Source organism: Ictidomys tridecemlineatus, chromosome 4, assembly GCF_052094955.1.
Source record: "Ictidomys tridecemlineatus isolate mIctTri1 chromosome 4, mIctTri1.hap1, whole genome shotgun sequence".
In the NCBI taxonomy this organism is placed as follows: Eukaryota; Metazoa; Chordata; class Mammalia; order Rodentia; family Sciuridae; genus Ictidomys; species Ictidomys tridecemlineatus.
Window position 1 is genome coordinate 190332486 of NC_135480.1, and position 22847 is coordinate 190355332.

At 45.2% G+C, this 22847-nt stretch overlaps 2 protein-coding genes across 9 annotated transcripts in view; one reads left to right on the forward strand and one right to left on the reverse strand.

The window, feature by feature from the left end:
* The window catches only part of Wdr31 (WD repeat domain 31), a 20163-nt gene extending 16522 nt beyond the window's left edge, over positions 1–3641 (reverse strand). For 3 of the 7 annotated variants that reach the window (XM_021729355.3, XM_005329687.5, XM_005329686.5), the window contains exons 1-2: positions 3487–3640; positions 97–190 (exon numbers count right to left, since the gene is read on the reverse strand). The gene's annotated coding sequence lies outside the window, so the exon portion shown is untranslated. Of the gene's footprint in view, positions 1–96; positions 191–1803; positions 1923–3486 lie in introns of all 7 variants that reach the window. The other 4 variants (XM_078047983.1, XM_078047984.1, XM_040286175.2 and 1 more) reach the window with 3 other exon arrangements.
* Positions 8–22357, forward strand: Bspry (B-box and SPRY domain containing). Of its 2 annotated transcripts, XM_078047982.1 has the most exons (8): positions 8–119; positions 2087–2230; positions 3247–3405; positions 13805–13903; positions 16693–16923; positions 18598–18623; positions 19602–19726; positions 20955–22357. In XM_078047982.1, exons 3-8 carry the CDS (start codon positions 3316–3318, stop codon positions 21479–21481), a joined length of 1098 nt encoding a protein of 365 aa, XP_077904108.1. In that variant the 5' UTR covers positions 8–119; positions 2087–2230; positions 3247–3315; the 3' UTR covers positions 21482–22357. The 2 variants fall into 2 exon arrangements, with proteins under 2 accessions (XP_077904108.1, XP_005329742.2); XM_005329685.5 differs by lacking the exons at positions 8–119; positions 2087–2230; positions 3247–3405 and adding an exon at positions 10350–10622.
* Positions 22358–22847: the final 490 nt, after the last annotated feature.

A 22847-nucleotide genomic window follows, 5' to 3' on the forward strand; every position in this document is an offset into this window, starting at 1 on the left:
CTTAAATCTGATTGGATTCTTAGCTTGTATCTCCAGAGAGCCATACCTCCCAAGTGAAGAATATTCATGGGACATTCTAAAGGAAAAGGTACTTACCCCCAAATCAAAAGGATCTTCTGGTGAGTTGCGTTTTTAATTATTTGTAATGTTTATACTTTGGAAAATAATTCAGGCAGCCACTTCCTAATCTCTGTAATTAGGGAAAAGATGCTCAGGTTAATCTCTTCTCTAAGCATCTCTTTGCACTGAAAAGAGATTTACAAGGTAAATAAAGACCTTGTTTGGTTAAAAAGATTGCTAAGTGTCATTTTCTCTCACAATAAAAAGGATGGCTTACAAAATTCCAAGATTATAAGGTTCACATTTCCACCAATGAGAGAAAGTATAATTTTAATGTCGATTATACATCTAGTTTTAAATATGCAAAATATATTTAATTACATCATGAAATATTTTTATTTTACTCATAGTATAGTTCTGTTCATTGAAAACCTTCAGAGTTGACTATTTACTTTCAGAGTTCACTGCTTTTGTAAAAAGGAAAATTTCTTTTTTTAAATAAGTATAAGGGGAGGGAGGGAGAAGTACTAGGGAGTGGTCTTGGCTAAATTATATTGTCATATTGTGTGTAAGTACAAATATGTAACAACAAATCCCATTGTTATAATGCACCAATAAAAGGTGGGAAAAAATTTTAGATTAAAAAATAATTAAGTATAAATCACAAAACCTGAGATGAAAGAGCTTTTCAAAATCATCACATATAAATCCTTTACTTTGAGATCTGCAGAAAGCAGATATATTATTTGTTCAAAATTATAACCAAGACGAACGTGGTAGCATAAGCCTGTGAACCCAGCAACTCAGGCTGTAGCAGGAGGACTGGGGTTGTGACTCAGTGGTAGAGCACTCGCCTAGCACTGAGAGGCCCTGGGTTTGATCCTCAGAACCATATATAAATAAACAAACAAAATAAAGGTATTGTGTCCATCTACAACTTAAAAAAAATCAAGGCCAGCCTGGCAACTTAAAGAGATTCTGTCTCAAAACTTTAAAAAATTTAACCCTATATACATGTATGATTACACAACTGGTGTGTCTCTGCACCATGTACAGCCAGAGGAATGAGAAGTTATGCTCCATATGTATATAAAGTGTCAAAATGCATTCTATTGTCATGTATAATTAGAATAAATTTTTTAATTTTTTTAACTTTTAAAAAATTAAATAAAAAGGGCTGGGATGTAGCTTTGTGGTAGAGCACCACTGGGCTTAATCCCCAGTACTGCAAAAAAAATTCATAATCAGATAATCTTTTGACTTCTAGCCTAGAATGCCCATTATAAACCTCTACACAGAAGAGTTTTACTACATTTTTTTAAATATTTATTTTTTAGTTGTAGTTGAACACAATATCTTTATCTTATTTTTATGTGGGCCTTGCATGTGCTAGGTGAGTGCTCTACCGCTGAGCCACAATCCCAGCCCCTACATTTTAACAACTCTAAGAGTTTAAGTACACTCTAAAAAAATTTTTGTTCAAATCTTGGTTCTAAACACAAAGGTATTCAACCACTGAATTACACCACCACCCTTTTTAAAAGAATTGTTTTGAGACAGGGTCTTGATAAATTGCAAGACTGGCCTTGAACTTTTGATCCTCCTGCCTCAGCATCACAAGTAGTTGGGATTATGGGGGCGCATCACTATGCCTATCTAAATACATTCTAAGCACTGATTGACAATGTAGTTTATTTTGAGAATTATGAGCAGCACAGAATAACATTTGATTAAATGTCTTACCGTCTGGATTCGACAGGATTAGGTCTGAATTACAATTCTTCTGAGGTACTAGGCAAATTGCTGAACCTAAGTCTCAGGTTCCTAATGTGCAAAATGGGGTAATAACTCTTCACTGTTTTCTGTGAAGGTTAAAAATAGCTCTTAAGATGTGTCAGGAACTTCCCTATGTGCCACATATTTATTAATTCATTTCATTAACATACCTCTGAAATAGTTACTATAGCCATTCTGCAGATGAGAAAAGTGAGACAAAGAGATGTTAATAACTTGCTCATTTTTGCAGTGTAAATAAGTGGCAGAAATGAAACTTGAACCCAAGCAGTCTGACTCCACAGGCCCTGCTTTTGATCAGCATACTATACTGCTCCTCTACTACACCTGCTGTGTAAAAGCCTCCAGTTCAAACTGCCAAACTGTTAATAATAAGGTATGGTTATTAAAATGACTGCACCGATCAGCAATTTCACTCTTGTTAATACTGCTTATAGTAAATGTATATTAAACACAGAGATCAGGGGAGGGGAGGGGAGGGGAGGGGGGATAGGAAGGGGATAGGAAAGGCAGCAGAATACAACAGACACTAGTATGGCAGTATGTATAAACGTGGCTGTATAATCAATGTGATCCTGCAATCTGTACACGTGGGAATAATAGGAATTCATACCCCATTTGAAACAAATATGTGATATATGATATGTCAAGATCAATATAATGTTTTGAGCAACTAATAAATTTCTGATGTTTAAAAAAAAACCACAGAGATCACATACAAATCTATATGTGAGTCTAGAGAATATTAAGCTGAAGCCAATTAGGTCCCCTAACTAGAATGATGGATCACAATAAGAATTATGTTATACAGTGAGGCAATTTAAAATCTTGAGAATAGGCCAGGTGGAGTGATGATGCAAGTCTGTAATCCCAGTTACTTGGGAAGCTGAGGCAGGAGGGTTGCAAGTTTTAGGCTGGCCTGAAAAACTTAGTAAGACCTTGTCTGAAAAATAAAAAATAAAAAGATCTAGGGATATAGCTCAGTGGTAGAGCATACCTGGGTTCAACCCCCAGTGTAGCAATAAATAAATCTGGACCCCAGGACCTATTTCTGCCCCAAATCTGTTTTTCAAAGACCTTGAGATACACAGTAACCACTCTAAACAACACAGAGAATTCTTTTTTAACTCTCTAGTGCAATACTCTTGATATATGTCACTGCATATGCAACCATTATATTGTAGCATGAAACTGGGACCCAGAGGCATCTAAACCAATGCTCATATAGAAACAGCGACGGGTAGAAATATGGAAGGTGGTGTGTTTAGACCCTCTAATGGTACAGATAAGGGAAACCGTGGCCCAGAGTCACACAGCGAATCAGTTCTAGGTCAGAACTCCGAAGGCTGCGGACAACCTGTGCAGTTTTTTGTTTGTTTGTTTGTTTTTCAGGCGCTTCAGACCACTAAAATTCCTCTCCCTGTCCATTATGTGAACCGCTAAAGCTTATTTTTGAAGTGCATGTGGGCAAGGAACAGTCTCTCAAGAGGGAAACCTTACGCCACCCAGACCAACTGTGACCCCCCAGAAACCTCCTCGCAGCTTGGCCAGGTGGGTGGCTTCGGCCCAGAAAGCGCCAGGACTCCCACCTCCCGCTTCCCTCGTTTCTCCCACTTCGGGTTCCATACCCACCTGCAGCTGGGTCAGGCTGGCGCCGGGCCGGCGGAGCCACGGAGCCGCAGAGCATCCGCAGCCCTCCACTGCCTCCCGCGCCTCCGCCCCTAGCAACGAGGCGCGCGTCGCTAAGGTGAGAGTCTGGGTGAAAAATCTCCGGGCGTCTCCCTCAGAATAGGAACCTAGGTTCCGCCCGCCGGAAGTCTCCCTGGGGCCAGAGAGAGAGAGAGAGAGAGAGAGAGAGAGAGAGAGAGAGAGAGAGCGCGCTCAAGAGAGCGTCTTGCCTTGCTTGCTTTATTCCCCACCCACCCACATTTTTTTTATTGGTTCATTAAAAAAAATTGTTACATATCTGTACATGCACACAGTATAACAATATAATTTGTCCAGTATCACTTCTCAGCCCTCCCCCAGCTCTTTCCACCTCCCATTCCTTGGTCCTCTATTCTCTACTCAGCTCCCTTTGATTTTCATGAGGTCTGTTTCCACCTTTCTTTTCCTCTTTCCTCTCTACTTCCGCCTTTGAAAACATACGTTCCTGGACCTTGTGAATTTGATTTACTTCGCTTAACATAACGGTCTCTAGTTACATCCATTTTTCTGCAAATGACATAATTTCATTTTGTTTTCTTTACAAAGCCCTGATGAGAACAGAGATGAGGGATGTGCCCAAGACCGTGTTGCCTAAACAATCCGTACAATCTCCCTCTACGTGGGAGGCAGGAGCATCACAAGTTAGAGGCCAGCCTCAGCAACTGAGCAAGACCCACTCTCAAAACGGAAAGGGATGGGGCTGTAGCTCAGCGGTAGGAGAAAGCATTTAATAAATATTATTTTTAAAAATTATTGTTTGTCCAGAAAAAAGTATTGTCTTGTTTCTTTGGAGTTTTCCCTGTTTCCAGCCAAAGATCCCTCCTTTCAATACTTCCCCAGCACCTTACTCCCCACCCCACTTATTGTCTTTTTTGGGGTGGGGGGAGGACCGGGACAAACAAAAACTTCACAAATCAGCCCAGTGCTTTATTCAGGAATGAAGTGTCACACAGGAGCAGGGGATGCAGGGACGAAATGACGCTGTGGTGGCCCCCACTTTCCTGGTGGAAAATGAGCCACTGAACAAAGAAAGGGCCTGGGCTTATTTTGGTTATTCTGAGAGGTGGTCTAGTGAGCATATCAATTTTCTTTGGACACCCAGGAATTTGGAGTTTGTTCTATCAGTTTTAGTGCTTAGGAATTTAGGGTCTGTTTTACCGGGCAAATGGGAGGGAGTCTAGGGTCAGTGGTTACTTTCTGGAATTTCTTGTACTGGACCTGATACAGGGCCTGGGGCCACTGGTTGGTATCTGAAAAGGATTTGTTTACAGAAGAGTTAATGCTTCAGCCTCTTCCCAGAGACTGCCTTTCCAGGTTTGATGGACACTTCTTCCCCAGGCTTTGTTTTATCATCTGGAAAGAATGTATTGGGAAAGGATCAATGCTCTCAATGTATGGCTTTCCTTCTCACTCACCTTTCCCCAGGTCTCACTACTTTTGGGGTTTGCCACTGTCCATATCTAATAGCTTTGTTTCATTTTATTATGTTTTGTAGTGCTAAAATAGAACCCAAATTCTCACGCACAGTAGGCAAACACTCTACCCTTGAGCCACACACTGGGAGCACTCCCTCCCTCACTTTCTTGAGGTTTTGTTAGTTTTTGTTTTGGGGATTTTGTTTGTCTTGTTTTGTTTTTGATACTGGGGATTGAACACAGGGTTCTCACTCACGCTAAGCAAGCACTGAGCTACATCCCCAACCCTTTTTAAAATTTTATATTGAAACAGGATCTCACTAAATTGACCAGGTTGAACTTGAGATCCTCCTGCCTCAGCCTTCTGAGTGACTGGGATTTTTATTGGCCTAATGGTTAAAATGCCTGACTACAGATCAGAAGAGAATGGGTTCAGCTCCTGCACGGGTCACTAAAAGTGTTAACAGATGACACTAATACCAGCCTGGGGAAGAGGTTGAGCTAAACTGCTCTCTGCTCCAGAAACAATTGGAGTCAAATTTATAGGAAAATAAGTTTTCTTCAAAGCCAGTTCTGAAGATAAAAGAAACTTATTAATGAAAATGTTTAATTCCATATCATTCAATACCTTAGCCACCAGCCCCATGTAGCTACTGAATATTTGAAAATGTACCTAGTGCAACTGAAGAACTGAATTTTAAATTTTATTCATTTAAATTAATTTAACTTTAGACTTAAAAAGCCATCTGAGGCTAGTGGCTTTGGGATTGGACAGGGCAGTTCTAGCCCATAGTAGATACTTATCAAGATTCTTTTTTTTTTTTAATTTTTTAATGGAGATCAAACATAGGGCCTTGCACATGCTAGGGAAGAATTGTATCACTGAACTATATCTCCAGCCCCTTATTAAGTATTAAAAAAAATGAAAGCACATATAACTAAAAAGAACAAATGAATTTTTTAAAAAGAATAAAAGAAGAAGATAGTTATTGAGAAACAATTAGAGTACAAAATAGAATGCCACAGGTATAAGAAACATAATTTCATGTATATTTCTTGGGGCCCCCCAACTCTCATCTCAGCCTCACACTATCAGTGCCTTTAATTCTACCTTAGATAAGTACAATTCTAGGGCTGGAGATGTAACTCAGTGTTAGAGTGCTTACCTAGCATGCACAAGGCCCTGGGTTGTAACCCCAGAACCACACATATACACACAACATATATACACACATACTGCTTACTGGGGAGATACACACACACACACACACACACACACACACACACATAGGAATACATATTCTTTTTTTGGGAAGGGTACCTGGAATTGAACTCAAGGGCACTTGACTGAGCCACATCCCCCATGCCCATTTTGTATTTTATTTAGAGACAGGCACTGAATTGCTTAGCGCCTCCCATAAAGCAAGCTGGTCTTAAAAGCCCTCTGGAGACAATATCTGGGCTCATCTGGTTTGGTCTAACCAGAGTAGAAAGGACTTTCCCCTTGGGGGCCGGGACTTCATTACATGGGACTTATATGCTCTCAGTTTTTCTGCATTGGCATGCTGCCAAGTCATTTTAACAGTGGCAGTTGAAGCTGGTTTTCTGGGAAAACATCACAGGAGGAAAAGAAGCCACATTGTTGATAGCCTTATTGCTACTCCAGGAAACAGTGCAAACCCTGGTTAAATGACTCCCAGCCTGGCACCATAGATACTGGATTAGAATGGGCACAGGACCATGGGGGTGTTTGGGGTTGTGGCTCAATGGTAGAGCGCTTACCTGGCGTGTGTGAGGAACTGGGTTCGATTCTCAGCACCACATATAATTAATAAGTAAATTAAATAAAGACATGTGTCCATCTACAACTAAAAAAAGAAAAACCTTGGAGAAGTAAGATGTAAATTGTTTACATTGTATCTACATTGGACATAGAAAAGAGGCAGGGGATTATACCAAGGAAGCAGGGAGAAGTGCTTGTGCATCCAACTGTTTGGGTTCTAAGCAGGATGCTGTGGTACCTGGGGGGTCATGATGGAATTTGAGTTAAGGATTTGGGGTTTTAAATTGGTTTTGTTTTTGCAGTGTTGGGGATCAAACCCAGGGGCCCACGCGTGCTGGGCAGGTGCTCTGCCACTGAGCTGCACCCACAGCCTTGAGTTAAGGTTTTAACACATTGGCCTATAGTTTGTTAACTGATTAACTTCCCCCATCTCTCCTCCCTAGTTGCCTCCAACCTTTGTAATTCAGTTTAGGACATCCCAGAATTTTTTTCTCTGATCATATAATGATTGATTTTTTCCATACCTCTTATCAGTACTGACATTATATTACATATCCATTTGTTTTATTGGTACATGGAAGTAGACTTTGTTCTTCTTGACTCTCGTATTTCTAGTGTCTTAAAATAAGGACTGGCACACAGGAAGGTGCTCAGTAAATCTGTTGAATGCCTAACATGTAACAAAGATGTCCATTCTTCTCTGTCCCCATCTCAGGGTGTCCTGCCTATACAAGCCTTAAAAGTTCAAGTGTGCCAGTGCCTGTAATCCCAGAGAGCCCTGCAGAGCTCTAAGCAGCTTTCAAATTTTTTAACCATGATCCTTGGAAGAAATACATTCTATTCCTAGGGCATGTGTATGTGTGTGTGTACTTTATATGCTTTAGCATGAGCATGATTGACTCTGTTTTGGTCTGGTCTGGTCTGTTAGAGCCTAGTCCAAAATAATTGCTTTCCATAAACTTTGTTTAACGACATGTGCGTAACTGATATAGCAGTTACGTGTTGGGAGCTTGCTACTCTTTCTTTCCTTCCTTCCTTCCTTTTCTTTTTCAGTTCTTTCCTTCTTAAACAGATAAACTCGACTTTCTAAAAGTAAATCCACTCCCATCTTTATTTTTTAAAAAATTTATTATTTTTTTAGTTGTAGTTGAACACAATACCTTTATTTTTTATGTGGTGCTGAGGATGAAACCCAGAGCCTTGCATGTGCTAGGTGAGCCCTCTACCGCTGAGCCACAACCCCAGCCCCCGCCATCTTTATTTTTATGTATTTAATTAAGAAAAAAAAATTTGTACCTGCAATTGAACCCAGGGCTACTTAACTACTGAGCCACATCCCTACCCTTAAAAAAAATTCTGTTTTTTTCCTTTAGAAAAAGGTCTTGGCTGAGTTGCTCAGGGCCTCATTAAGTTGCTGAGGCTGGCTTTGAACTCAGGACCCTCCTGCCTCAGCCTCCAGAACCGCCGTGTCCACTCACATCTTAGTCCTTTGCATCTGCTTGTCCCTCTGCCTGGAAACATGTCTAGTGATTTTGCTGTGGCTTTCTAGACCTTGCCCACCCAAGAAAGAGAGCCAGTTTTCCCCCAAGGACCACCCAGCTTCTTCCTCCCCATGTCTCCCACAGCCTCTTCACATTTATAACAAAATGAAACAAAAAAATTCTAACCACAGTCTCTAATTATCATGGCCCATTTCCACCCCCACCCCCAGAGGAAGTGTTATGAGGTCATCACCCTCCCACTGGGATATGCAATAATCTTTCTCTCTGCTTTCTGTGCCAGGGACACTACCACCTCTCCAAAGAACCTCACAGAAACTTACATTTGGAAACCTCTGCAAATATATTTACAGACTCTCATACGTATTACGAAAACATTAGCCCTTAGAGTGTGTCAAACTCCCAAGCTAAGCACAGATAAGATCACATTTAACTCTTGAAGCAGCCCTCTAAGCTAGATGCTATCCTCATCACTCCCACAGTAGAGATGAGGAAACTGAGACCAGAAGGATCAAGTAACCAAACCAAGGTCCCACAGTTATAGGCAGTATAGTTGGGATGGAACCAATGACCTTATATTCCACTCTGCTCTCTCTAGTAACCTGGTGTAATATTTGTCTATTTGAGGCAACCAGTGTCCATGCTGGAAGATGACCCCACTCAGAACGGCTGGGGCGTGGTTCCAGGCTGTTAGCAGCTCCTTTATCCCTCAGGTACTAAAGCTACTTCATGCTGCAGAGTGATGGATTCTATCCCCTTTATGTAGTGTGATTCAGAGGGACTTCACAGGAGAGGTATCTGAGCCCCTGTGAGCTTCAGGATCTCTTCCAGATTTTGCTTCCACCTGTGTCCAGGGGAGATGAACTTAAGAAAGCTCTCCAACACTCAAGGCCTGGGCCCTTCCCCTTTTGGCTGAGCTGTCTATCCAGCTCTATGCCCAGATCCCTTCAGATGGAGTCTGGGTTTGAGGAGCAGGGCTTCCTTCCATGGGCTGGACTGGGTCCCCAGCAGAGGGCTCAATCTGGCTTCAGACTGGTAAAAAGCCTTAAAATAATTCAGGTACATGTAAGCAGTTCTTTCTGAAGTGGGCTTTTTTTTTTTTCTTTTACATGCTTATATACACATTCCATTTTCTTCAAAATAAATATTTGTTACTTTTTCTCAGTGCTAATTGAAAAACATCCAAAGATTCAAATTGAGAAAATCTGGATGCAGATACTGTACTTCGGGAAAATCGACCTTAGACGCTTTTCACTGGGCCACATCATGGAATTTAAAACGTATTCATCATAGTAATCCCCCTTCCCGCCACTGGGGATCAAGCCCAGGGTGCTTTACCCATGGGTTACATCTCCAAACTTTTTAATTAAAAATATATATATATTTTTAGTTGTAGATGGAAACAATACCTTTATTTTGCGTATTTGGTGTTTTTTTTTTCTGTAGTGCTGGGGATCAAACCCACTGCTTCACGTGTCCTAGGCAGGCGCTCTCCCATTGAACCACAACCCCAGCCCAGACCTTTTAATTCTGAGACAGGATCTCACTAAATTGTTGATGCTGGCCTCGGATTTGGTGAACCTCCTGCTCAGCCTCCGGAGTAGCTGGGGTTAGGGGTACATCACCCGTAGCCCTGTTTTGAGTTTCAGTTCATTGACTCCTCAGCCCAAGTCTACGAGGCGGGTCCTCTCACCCGCATTTTACTGGCGAGGCCACTGAACCGCTAAGAGCGCTTTGAGCCCGCAGCGTGACCTCAGCCTAGTTTTAAACTACTGTCCAAACGGCCTCTCAAAAAGGGCTGTTGCAAGGATTACCCGGTAAGAATGCTCGTAAAGCGCTTAGCAAAAGCCTGGCACTTAGTAAGTGCGCAATAAATTCTCCTACAGTCTCGTTACGGTTCGGTGTTTTAAGTTTGTTGTTTTAAAAACACGCGCACAACACGATTTAACTCGGCAATCCTAACGCCTGCCCAGAGGGCGGGCTCCGGGCGGAAGGGGGCGGAGCCGGGCGCTCGGCGCTCCGGGGCGGGGCCGGGGCGGGGTCTGGGCGGAAGGAGGCGGAGCCGGGCCCTCGGCGCTCCGGGGCGGGGCCGGGGCGGGGTCTTGGAGGCCCCGCCCAGCAGCACCTGCGACAGGTGGATCGCGGAGCGCGCGGCGCTCGGCCATGTCTGCGGATGGAGCCGGGCCGGGGACGGGGCTCGGACCGGGGTCCGAGCGGGGCCCGCTGTGCCCCGAGCACGGCCAGGATCTCAGCTGGTTCTGCGGCTCCGAGCGGCGGCCCGTGTGCGCCGCCTGCGCCGGGGTGGGCGGCCGCTGCGAGGGTCACCGCATCCGCCGGGCGGAGCAGCGCGCCGAGGAGCTGCGGGTGAGCGGGCGTGGGCCCGGAAGGCGGGGGACTCCGGGCGGCGGTGGCGCGCAGGGCCGGACAGGCAGGGACCCGGCGGCCTGGGTCGGGCTCCTCAGTGGTTTGGCCTGTAGAGCGAGGCCGTTGAAGGTGTGGCTTCTGGAATCGGGTTGATCCGAGTTCGAATCCCACCCTCTTCCGTGCTCCCTGTGAGTCACAAAACTCCCTGAGCCTCAGTGTCTTCATCTGTAATTGGGGGCAATAATAATAATAGTGGCATGTGTTTATTATAGTTGACCTTTGATAAAAGTGGGTCCCTCCTCACCCCTGGATTCAGACCCACACCCCTCTTTACAGGTTTCCTGGTGAGGCGCTCTTTTTCCCTTCCAGGATTGGCCTCAACTGTACTCTGGTTTCACCTGGATGGGGAGGGGGCGGGGAAGATAACTGGAGGTTCCCTTTCACCTGAGGTTTCTTCTCACCTCCACTTTCAGCTTGGTTCCAGGCTGGTCACCTGTCACCACCCCTCCTCTGAGCTGCTGAGATTGGAGAGTCAGTCACTTTGGTGCTTCCTCCCTCCTTCCATCTTAGCTGTGGCCCCTGGGGATTTCCTTGCAATTGGAGTCGCCCAACCCCATCCTGGAGTTCAGCCCTGCTGTGCACTTGAGTGCTCTCACTGGGGACTTCATCTACTTAGAGTGGACTGTAATACACATACCTTACGGGGTGCTAGGGCCAGCAGGGGTTCAGTTATTTAGTGACATCTTGATTGGTCTTACCTGTCAACAATAGCGATGATGAAAATAAACTTGGATGATATGATATAATCAACTTGCATTAGGAATAGGAACCTCTCAAATTCCAAAGTACTTAAACATCTGTCTTCTCATTCCATCCAGACCAAGTCTTGGAAGTGGCAGTGCCACTCAGCATTTTATAGATGAGAAAACTGAGGCCTAGAGCAGGGCAGTAACTCCTTCTAGGTTTCCAATTGTCAACGGCTGGAGGCAGGGCACTTACTGACTAGGCAAGAGAAAGCCACCTCTTTGCTTCAGGGGTTAGAGGGAGGAAGTAATGCTAATGAGATGGAGAATTTCATGAAAACCTTAAAAAGTAGCCATGGGCATATCTGAATGGTGAAAGTGGTGAAGGCTGGAGCAAGGTGGCAGACCTGGTGCTTATTTTGGAATGTACTCTGCCTCAGGGCATCTTACCTGACCCTTCTCCCCCAACCTCTCCTATTCACCCCCTTTGCCTGAAGGGAGGTGGGCTTTGCCCTCAGCCCCTTTCAGTTTAGAGCAGAAATGTCTTTAGCACACTATCCCCTATCTCTCCAGCAAAGAAATTTCACACCAGGGCAAGACTGTTACTGAACTGGATCAAAACGGCACCAGTTCAACAGCTCTCTTACCTTCTGGATTCCTGCCAAGTTGCTTTTCAAAAGCTAGTCTCAGTTCTCCCAGTCCTGTGGTGCACACTGATCACAGCCTCCTTGAGTCAGTTCAGTACTAAGACTTTGCATCTGCACCTGTGAATTGCCAGGCTAATTTCTACTTGTGGGAGGAAATATTTATGAGGGCTTCCTGGAAGAGATAACTGAGTTGCTTTTCAGTAGATGGAATGAGGCAAAACTCTTAAGGGGGAATCATGGAAGGACTGCTGCTTGGGAGTGCCCCAGCTGTTATCTGGAAAGATGGAGTGTAAAGCAAGGGCCTTACCATGTCACTTGGAGTGGGACACTTCTCTGTGGGCCTCATTTGCTTCATTTCTGAAACTCTTCCCTGTCCCCATAGTTGATGCTGGTAGCTTTGGGAGCTGTGAATTGCTGGCCCTCTTGCAGTCAAGGCAGTGAGTGTTCATTCATTCCACAAATATTTATTTAGGGCTCTTTTGTGCAGGAACTCATTTCTAGGGAGTAGGACGAAGAGAACAGGTCAAAGTCATGGTGCTTATATTCCAGTGGTGGGAACATAAGCAGTAAAAATAAACACACAGCATATAATCAGAGAGTTACAAGTTCAAGGGAGAAAAATAAAGCAAGGAAAAGATCAGGGGAGGGGGAATGTCAGGAAAGTCACTCAAAGAAGTGATATCTGGATGGAGTGAAGAAGCCACACATGGAGACTACTGCAGAAGAAAGAAGGAAGGTGCAAAGGCTCTGAGGTCAGGACAAGTTTGGTGTTCTTAAGGAACATAAAGAAGGCCATTGTGGAGAGTGGTAGGAGGTGACATTGGAGACATAGGCAGAATCATGTCAGGTAGGCCCTTGTTGGCTAAGGTAGAAAGACTGGGCTCACCAGGAATACTCAGGAAAGCCATTGGAGGGTTTTGAGTAGGATATGGCTTTATCTGACGTCCTTACAAAAGGCAGCCAATGAGGAGGGTAGAGGTTGAGAGTGGAATCCTGCTTGCAGGCCTAACAGGGTTCCTGTGAGAGATGATGGTCATCTGGGTAGAATAACAGGAGTGGAGGTGATCCCAAGTAGTCAGAAGACACAGGTTTTGGAGAGAGGGCTGATTAGACTCACTGATGATTTAGACATGGGGTTGGAGAGAAACTTCAGGGTTTTTAAGGTCTGGGTCACAGTTTGATAAAGTGGTGCTGTTCATGAATGGAGAAAACTTTGGGGAGAGTGGTTTGAGAAGCCATGTTCTGCTCAGGAGCAGGTGTGGAGAGTCAGCTGGGTATGAAGGAAGATTGAGAGTATATGGGAGGAAGTGATTATAATAATAGGTCATGGGATGTGGGGATAAAGAAGGAGGTGAGGGCTGGGGATATGGCTCAAGTAGCGCACTCGCCTAGCATGCGTGAGGCACTGGGTTCGAGCCTCAGCACCACATGAAAAAAATAAAATAAAGGTATTGTGTCCACCTAAAGCTAAAAAATAAATATATTTTTAAAAAAGGAGGTGAAAGCTACAAAAGGGATGATGGGTAGCAAAACTTGGTAAGACTAGTGTATTGGTGACCCCAACTGAGCTTGCACTCTAGAGTTAGTGAGCTAGGAGAATAGGATGTGGCGGGCAGGATGTGGCATCCTTCACATGAAGATTTGGAGACAATATCATTTTTTATAATGATGCGGTTGTAGACATGACCATGGGAGTGGGTGGCTGAGGTAGGGGGAAAGGGGAAAATCATTGGAATGAGTGAATGGCTCATATGCATGGCCAAAGACACTATGAGGGTTGTTTGTGTTGCAGAACAAGATCGTGGACCAGTGTGAGAGGCTGCAGTTACAGAGTGCTGGCATCTCCAAGTACATGGCCGAGGTCCTGTCAGGGAAGAACCAGAGAGCAGTGGTAATTCTTCCTTTCTCTCTGTGCCCCCTCCCCAGGATAAGACCCTAACCCCAGGAACTTAGACAAGTCTAGGATCCCTTCCCAACCTCACAAACTCATTGTGGTACTAACAAAGCCAGATGTCCAGGAAGAATGGTTTCCCATTTCTCTGAGACATGATTTTGCCATCTGGACAGAGTAAGCTTGTCTCTAGTACCACATTGCATACAAAGACTGCTAGAAAATTACTTTCTTGGGTGTCTTAGCGTAGAGAGAAGGGTAGCATTTTTTTTTTAATCAAGCAGTACTCTATTACTTAATTACATTCCCAGCCCTGTTTATTTTTTATTCTGTGATAAGGTCTTGCTAAGTTGTCAAGCCTGGCTTTGAACTTGTGATTCTACTGTCTCAGCCTCATAAGTAGCTGGGATTCCAGGTATGTGCCACTTTGCCTGGCAAGAGTAGCATTCTAATTATTCTGTAAAATATGATTATTTCATACTCAGTCCCAGACTTATAAATTATTTAGGGACTTTGACACTGAGTATTCCATATGATAATCGTATGCAGCGGGTGACAGTAACATCCCTATTTATACATGGGGAATTGGGTTCCATGGAGGTTAATTGATTTGCCCAAGGCCACACTGCCTCCTGAGAGAGTCAGTTCTATGACCTGGACCTTCAGAGGCCCAGAACAGTGCCTCTTTTCCTACATCCACTGTCAATACTTTCCTTGGTGGACTTATTGCCACTGCTATGTCTTCACTCTCAATATGCCCTTCAGGGAAGGGGCTATGCTTTTGTTTCTGCACATACCCTCCCTCCTTCCGCCATAATACCTGGAGCAGACTTGTCACTGACCTAATCAAGGTTCTTTTAATTTCATGAAACAGAACCCAGTCGAATTAGCATAAATAAAACGGAATTTCCTGGCAGGGTATATGGATCCTTGAAGCTTAAACGGAACTAGTATCAGGAACCAAAAAGCTGCTAGGAGTCCAGGCAGCTACCCTATTCATCTTTGTTTTAGTTTGCATGGTGATCTCCATGTCTTAATCCCCTCAACCTGCCTGCCCGCCTGCTCATCCTTTTTATTTTCTTGTCTTATTGCACTGGTTATGATCTTAGTACAATGGTGATTGAAAGCTACTATAGCAGATCCTAACTTTAAGGGGGAACCTTCCAACATTTTAGCATTCATTTATTTAACAAATTCTTTTTGAGTACTAACCATGTGCTAGACACTGTTATCCGATGTGCTAGGCATTCCACGGTGAACAAACCATATAAAAGTTCCTGTTTTCATGAAGCCTACATTCTTATTGTGAGAAAGGGACAATAACAAATAAAAACATATTGCATCAGAAGGGATACCTGATAAGGGGAAATGTAAAATAGGAAGGGGATAGGATGTTCGGAGGATAGGGGTTGCAGTCACATGTGCTGTGATCGTAAGTGACCTCATTAAGGAGGCTGATATTTGCACTAACACCTAGGAGGTGGGGGAACAGACCACACATTTGAGGAAGAGTGCTCAAGAAAGAGGGCAAGTTCAGAAGCCCTTGTTGGAGGAGCAGCCTAGAGGCCTGGGAGGCTGATACAGAGTAAACAGGGGGCAGGCAGGAGGAAATGAGATCCCAAGGGCAGCGGGAGAGGAGAGTGGGATTGTATCCTCATTGGCCATGCAGGGACTTTGCCTTTCATTGTGGGTACAATAGGAAACCATAGGAAATTTTTGAGCAGAGTAAATGCTATAATTTAAGATTAAAGAAAAACATTTTGGCCGCTATATTGAGCCGTGACTATGGACAGCAAAAGTAAAGGCAGGGACACCAATTAGGAAACAGTTATAATAGCCCAGGTGGAAGAGAGTGATTCATACCCACGCAGATTCACTAGGCTGCTCTTTTCTCCCCAAAATTGAGGAGCTTCTGTCAAACAGGCATGACTATTTCCTGCACTGTACAAAACAGGCCTTCAGGGACAGGACACAGGAAAGTGGCTGGGTGTCCCTGGCTCTCTGACACGAAAGCAGTTCTGCTCTGTTTTCTGGCAAGAGTACAAGTGCAGGTGCTTTTGCAACTGATGCCTTTGGGGAGGATTGGTTATCCGATGGCATTTGGTGTTGGAGAATAGAGTTGGCCCGAGAATCAAGAGAATTGGGTCCTGGTCCCTGCTCTGCCACCCATTTGTCATGTGCATGCTTCCAAGAAGATTCGTGATTGTCAGGAAAAATGTCCCACTCAGTCATCCAGTGAATATTTGGGTACCTACTGTATGTCAGACACTGTGCCAGGAGTTAGAAGACACTCAGTAATTTCTTTGGCTGGGAATTTCTTTCAGGTCTCTTCTGTGGCAGATAAAAACTATTAGGAATTAGTTGGAACAGTCTTAGGAAGTAATGCTTTTTGTCCTTCTACATAGTGAAATAGGGAGGACTTTATAGGCTCTTCTGCCCTGCAGTTTCTATAATTCTCTGACTTTGATCCCTTGGCCTTGCTATTCCCAACTGTGACAATAAGCAGGTGGTTCCAGTTGATTTCCACATCCTGCCCAGTTCCTTCATCCTGTGATCATGGCCTCATGAGGTACAGCCTGTCATCTGGATCTTAATTTTTTCCCCCTAAACCATATTTTGGAAGTCTAAGGCTGGGATGTGAAGTAAATCGCTTCAACATTGTCATTCCCCTTGGCATGTCCATTGTGGACATTGCTAGTCCATCTCACACTCCCTCCTTCTGAGCCCAAACGCTCTAATCCAGACTGAGACGTTGCCAGGACCTTGCTCTTCATTTTACTCCCTGACAGAGCATGGCCAGTTCAGCACGGGAGCTGGTTATCCAGCGGTTGAGCCTGGTGAGGAGTCTGTGCGAGAGTGAGGAGCAGCGATTACTGGAACAGGTGCATGGCGAAGAGGAGCGGGCCCACCAGAGCATCCTGACCCAGCGGGTACACTGGGCTGAGGCTCTGCAGAAGCTCGACACCATCCGCACCAGCCTAGTGGACATGCTCACCCATCTGGATGACTTCCAGCTGATTGTAAGTCAGGCAAGGGTGAAGTCCAGACGCCCCAGAGTTTGAAAACACTGGAAATGTTTATTGGTAGGAGGTGCGGTGCGTGGCAAAGAGGATTTGAAGCAGGGCTGAGTGACAAAGATTACTTGCTTGGCTAAATTTTAGTCTGGCTTCTGAATGTTCTCCTAGGCCCATCTGTGTACTTCTTTGTAAAATCTACTTTTAGCAAAAGAATCCCACTAAGTCAGTTTAGCCAGAACCCCTTCATTCTTTTTATTTTTTTTAAATAACTTTATTTTATTTGTTTATTTTTATGGAGTGCCACGGATCGAACTTAGTGCCTCATGCATGCTAGGCAAGTGCTCTACCACTGAGCCCCATTCTTGATTTCTGATTTTTCTCAATACCTAATTGGGCTTCTCATCCTCCATCATCTTCAGATGATGTCTGATCATCCCGGCTTGTCTTCAGCAAGAGTCCTAATAAGTTGATTTAGCCAAAATTCCCCTTATCCTTATATTTCCTCTTGGTAATTTTTCATTCACTGACTTCCAAGATGTTCTTGGGCTGTGAATTCCCACCTGCCCATGTTGAATTCAGAGTTGAGCCCAATCTCTTCCTGGTTGCAATGGTTCCTGTACCTATCTCCATGTTCCTGAATAAGTCTTCCCTACTGTGCTTTAATAAGTACCACTGAATATTTTCTTCTTTAACATGAGGCCAGAAAATCAAATTATAAGAGGGTTTGGGGCAGCTGGTAGTGATATTCTTTCAGTAGTACACAAATGTTTACTGTTTCATGCTAGGCATGCCCCTATGGGGCAGAGTTTCAGAATACAGCTGCCAGCTGCTCCCAGCCTTATGAAGAAGATGAATATGTAAATTGAGAACTGGGATGTTAAAGGATATGTAATCACTCAGAGCTAGGGACCCCACAATCTGGGCTGGGGGAAGGAAAGGGTCAGGGAAGGCTTGCTGGATGAAGTGATGTAGAAGTAATGAGTCGCATGGGAAAGGAAGTGGCAAGGTGGAGAGAGTTCAGGAGTGTGCCGAGGGCACGCTGCACTTGAGGGAGCTGACGAGGGCTCCAATGAAACACAGCTCATCTCCAATCCTGCCAGAAATTACCATGATTAACATTTGGCTTATAATCTTTCAGAATATTGTGTAGATATACAGATACCTTTAGTTTTGAAGGGACAGTGTGACATCAGAGGTAAAGGCCAAGCAGAGGAAGGAGAATGTGGAACAACTGGGCCCTCCCACTGCATTTTCAGTAGGGCAGTTTCCATGACTGCCCTGCATTGTGTTTTCACAAGTCTCCCAGCTTCCCTGCACAGAGCACATTCTGTCCTAGACACTGGGACAGTCACAATAGAGGATCCAGAGAGTCTCAGCTGTCCAGGAGCTGACAGTCTTCATGGGGGATATTGGCAAATGGACGACGGTCTTGAAGTGGAGTTGAGGGAAACCCAGGATACCCCGTGGTAGGAGCAGTAGAGCGATTCATCCTGTGCATGTGTCACGGGGGTGAGTGGGAGAAAAGCAACCCATACAACTTGATTTTGGCTTTAGGGGAAGGAGTAGGAGCTTTGGTCCTAGAGTCTGTGTCTACATGGAACCCTCTCTACAAGGCAGTCAAGTTTGGCTGCCTCCTGGGTATCTGGCCAAGTCTGACATTGTTTTCTTTCTTTGCAGCAAAAGGAGCAGGAGATTTTTGAGAGGTGAGTATGGTCCTGAGGTTTGCTTAGGTAGTCACAGACCCTAGGCCTCTCCCCAGTCTCTGCTCTTTGGAGAAAGTGTCAGGCATGTGACTGAGTGACATCCCTGGATGGCTTGATGGTCAGGGTCTTCCTGCCCCTGGTCTAGACAGTTGCTTTAGACCCACATGGAGGAGCACTGAACATATACTTATTAACCAGAGCCTTGCCATGGACTCTTTTTGATTGCTTTAGTTTGGTGTTTTTGCAGGAGAGGATTGAACTGGGGCCCATATGCTAGGAAAGTGCTCAATCACCGAGCTGCAGCCCCAGGCCCTCGCCATGGGCTTTTAAAAACTTTTTTTTTTGTTGCAGTTCTGGCATTGAACCCAGCAGCTCTTCCATGCTAGGCAAGTGCTGTGCCTCACCCTCAGACCACCATGAGCTTTCTTTCTGTTTTTTTTTTTTTTTTTTGTATTGGGTGTTGAACCCAGGGACACTTGAAAACTAAGCCACATCCTCAGCCCTTTTTTTTTTAAAATGTATTTAGAGGGGCTGGGGATATAGCTTAGTTGGTAGAGTGCTTGCCTCACATGTACCAAGCCCCTGGTTTGATCCCCTTTAGTGGCTTCTGGGTGGAATTGGTTGCTAAATCTTTTTTCTTTCTGATACCAAGGATTGAACCCAGGGGCACTTAACCACTGAACCACATCCCCAGCCCTTTTTAATTTCTTTTTTCAGAGACAGGGTCTAAATGAGGTTGCTTACAGCCTCACTAAGTTGCTGAGACTGGCTTTGAAACTGTGATCCTCCAGCCTCAGCCTCCCAAGTTCTGAGTAGCTGGGACTACAGGCGTGTGCCACTATACCTGGCTGGCTGCCAGTCTTGATGTCACTGTGTTAGTAGGAGAATTTTACTTCTCTCCTCTCCACTCACCCCGTAATGATCCAGGTGTATTTCCAGAAGCTTCTTGAATCTCTTTTTTTTTTCCCCCTGCATAAGGACCGAGGAAGCAGAGGGCATTTTGGATCCCCAGGAATCAGAAAAATTAAACTTTAATGAGAAGTGCACTTGGAGTCCACTACTGACCCAGCTCTGGGCAACGGCGGTTCTTGGGTCTCTCTCAGGTTAGGAGCTGCAAAAGCCTGACACCTTCAGAAGCAACTGGGCTTCTGTCTGTCTGTCTGTCTGTCTGTCTGCCTGCCTGCGGTTTGCTTCTGGAACAGTAGCTCAGGCAACCTGTGGTGCCTGAAGTTGGCTGCTCAGGGGGCTGTGGCTGTGGACAGGGCTGAGCAGCTGGGCCAGGTCCCTCTCATTGCTAGACCAGTCTGCCCTGTGGTTGGATCTAGGATTAATTTTCTTCCTATAAAGCACATCCTCCTACTTTCTGCCCTTCTAGGGCAGCTCATTATGATTTCTTAGAAACCTCAGTTTTCTCTTTAAGAAAATATAACCGATGGCCAGCTGGAGGGCAGATGGACCAGGGAGGACACTGCCTGGCTTTGTCTCATCCGTGCGCTTTACAGAGACTCAGACTGACCGTGGGCCTGGCTCTGTGCTGCATCCTAGGGCCACACAGGTTAACGTGACACCGTCTTCTACCTCCAGGGATTCCCACTTAGCATGGGGGTCTCAAAGCAGGCTTCTTCAAGGCTGGATAGAAGCTTCTGTACTCCAGTGGTAGTCTTTGCACACTTCATGGGAAGGTTAGGTTAGTAGACTGACTCTTTTTTCTATTTTAACCCTCCCCCTGCATATTATCCTTAAATTTTTGACCTAAGATATAGCTTATCTATACTAGGTTCTAGTGTCAGATAGCACCTGAGTTTTCAGCAGCCTATTAACTTTTAGAAACTGCATGTCTCATGCTTCCTAGCTTCAGGAGCTCTGTCTCCAGGGTAAGTCATATCTGGAGGACACAGATATGACCAGCTAGCAATCAGTATGACCTGTGCTAGATGCACCAACAAAATGCTGAGTCTTCATTTGACCCTGCCTCCCACTCAGCATGGAACCCTGAGCAACTCACTGCTCTTTCTGCCTTACTTCTGTCAAAGTTTACAATCGAAATTTTCAGCTAGTAATAACTGCTGTTACCATGGGTACAGTTTATTGAGCACTTACATGTTAGGCACTTCACATGTATTTTTTAAAATTTTATTTAATGTTTATGACCACCCTGTGATATTCTATTTGATAGCTGTTTTACAGACAAGGAAACTGAGGCTCAGAGAGAGTAAATGGCTTGTCTGAGTCTGAATGCCAGTGAGTGATGAGAAATCTCTTTGCTACCTTATGGGATCAGCTTGGGGCTTTCTGGGAGGGGCCTGGATGACTCAGAATTCTTTCTGGCAGGCATGGAGGACATCCGCATTGATGAGAAGACTATCAGCCCCTCTCTGCAATTGTCAGATGATCGAAGGACCCTGACCTTCAGTGCCAAGAAGTCCAAGGCTTGTGCAGATGGCCCAGAGCGCTTCGACCACTGGCCCAATGCTCTGGCTGCCACCTCCTTCCAGGAGGGGCTCCATGCCTGGATGGTGAATGTCCAAAACAGTTGTGCTTATAAAGTGGGCGTGGCCTCAAGCCAGCTGCCCCGCAAGGGTTCTGGTAGTGACTGCCGCCTGGGCCACAATGCCTACTCCTGGGTCTTCTCCCGCTATGATCAGGAGTTCTGTTTCTCGCACAATGGGCGGCACGAGCCCCTGGGGCTGCTGCAGTGCCCCGCGCAGCTGGGCGTGCTGCTGGACCTGCAGGCACAAGAGCTGCTCTTCTTCGAGCCGGCCTCCGGCACTGTGCTCTACTCTTACCGCACAGCCTTCCCTCGGCCCCTCCGCCCAGTCTTCGCTGTGGCCCACCAGACCATTTCCATCATCCACTGACCTTGGGCCACAGGGAGGCCAGCTCTACCTCCCATCACCTTCTCAGGCCAGGCCACATGTCTACTGGATGTCCTGTCCCCAAATGGTGTGGGGTTTCTAAGGGAAGCAGGGTCCATGCCCAATGGGCAGCTTAGGAGCAGTAGATATTGTTTCAGACCTGGACACATCCTTTAAATCCTGGCCATCTGTGGCTCCTGGGACTTTACTCCCAGTCTACCATGCATCTACCCCTGTAAGGTGTCTCCTTCACTACTCTATCTCTGGCAACCAGCATGGTATCTGGTGCATAATGAGGGAGCAGTAATTATATGGTGAGTGAGTAGATGGATGGACAGATGGACAGGTGACTGGGCAGATGTAGTTTCTGAAGAAGCACTTCAGCCCCCTCCCCCCAGCTTCTCACATATGGAAGGGATTATCTGCAGAGAAGCCTATGGCTGAAGACTGTCCTCTTAGTTCAGTACTTCTCCATCTTTTTCAGGACATGGCACAATGAGAAAATTTTTTTTAGTACACAAGGACCACCTGGAAGAGATTTAGAACTTCTGTGAGGCTGCTCTTGGGCAGAATAGTCTGGCTTGGGAATGCCCAGGTCCTGCCTTGGCACTCAGAAGACTGAGGGATCCTACCTCCAGGAAACCTAACGGCAGCACAGCCATGGGCATTTGCCCCAGACCCAGAGGCTAAGCGCCAGCTTGTGCCCACCTATGATAATGGGTGGAATAAGTAAATGTTTCAAGGGAAACATTTACTGGTGAGTGCCCCTCTGACTTAAAGACCTAGGGTAAGAGTTTCAGGTCTAAAAGAGCTTCAAATAAGAACTGAGGACTGACCTTAGGGAACATGGACATGATTAAAGGTCTTAAAAGACTTGAAGACTTCTTGTATGTTCTTTGTTAGTAATTGGCTACAGATTGTGCTGGCTCAGTCTTAACCCTCACACACAGCGAGGCCTAGCAGAAAGACTCTGCAGACATTTACTGGGATCAAGGGCAAAGTCCTTAGTGTTCTCCTTCATGAGCTGACCCAAGAATAGTGTTCTTCAAACTTTTATTCAGGAACACTCTTAAAAAGCAGCCTTACTCTGGGCATGGTGATGTGCTCCTGTAATCTCAGCATCAACTCCAGAGGCACATTCAATTGCAAGTTCGAGGCCAACCTCAGTAACTTAGGGAGACTCTGCCTCAAAATGAAAAATAAAAAGGGCTGGGGATGTAGTGCAGTAGTAAAGCACCCCCGTTCAATACCCAGTACCAAAAAAAGCTTTATCAGGGCTGGTGCAGGAGTTCAGTGGTAGAGCTCTTGCCTAGTATGTGAGAGGCCCATTTGGGTTCTATCCCTAGCATTGCAAAAACAAAATACTACC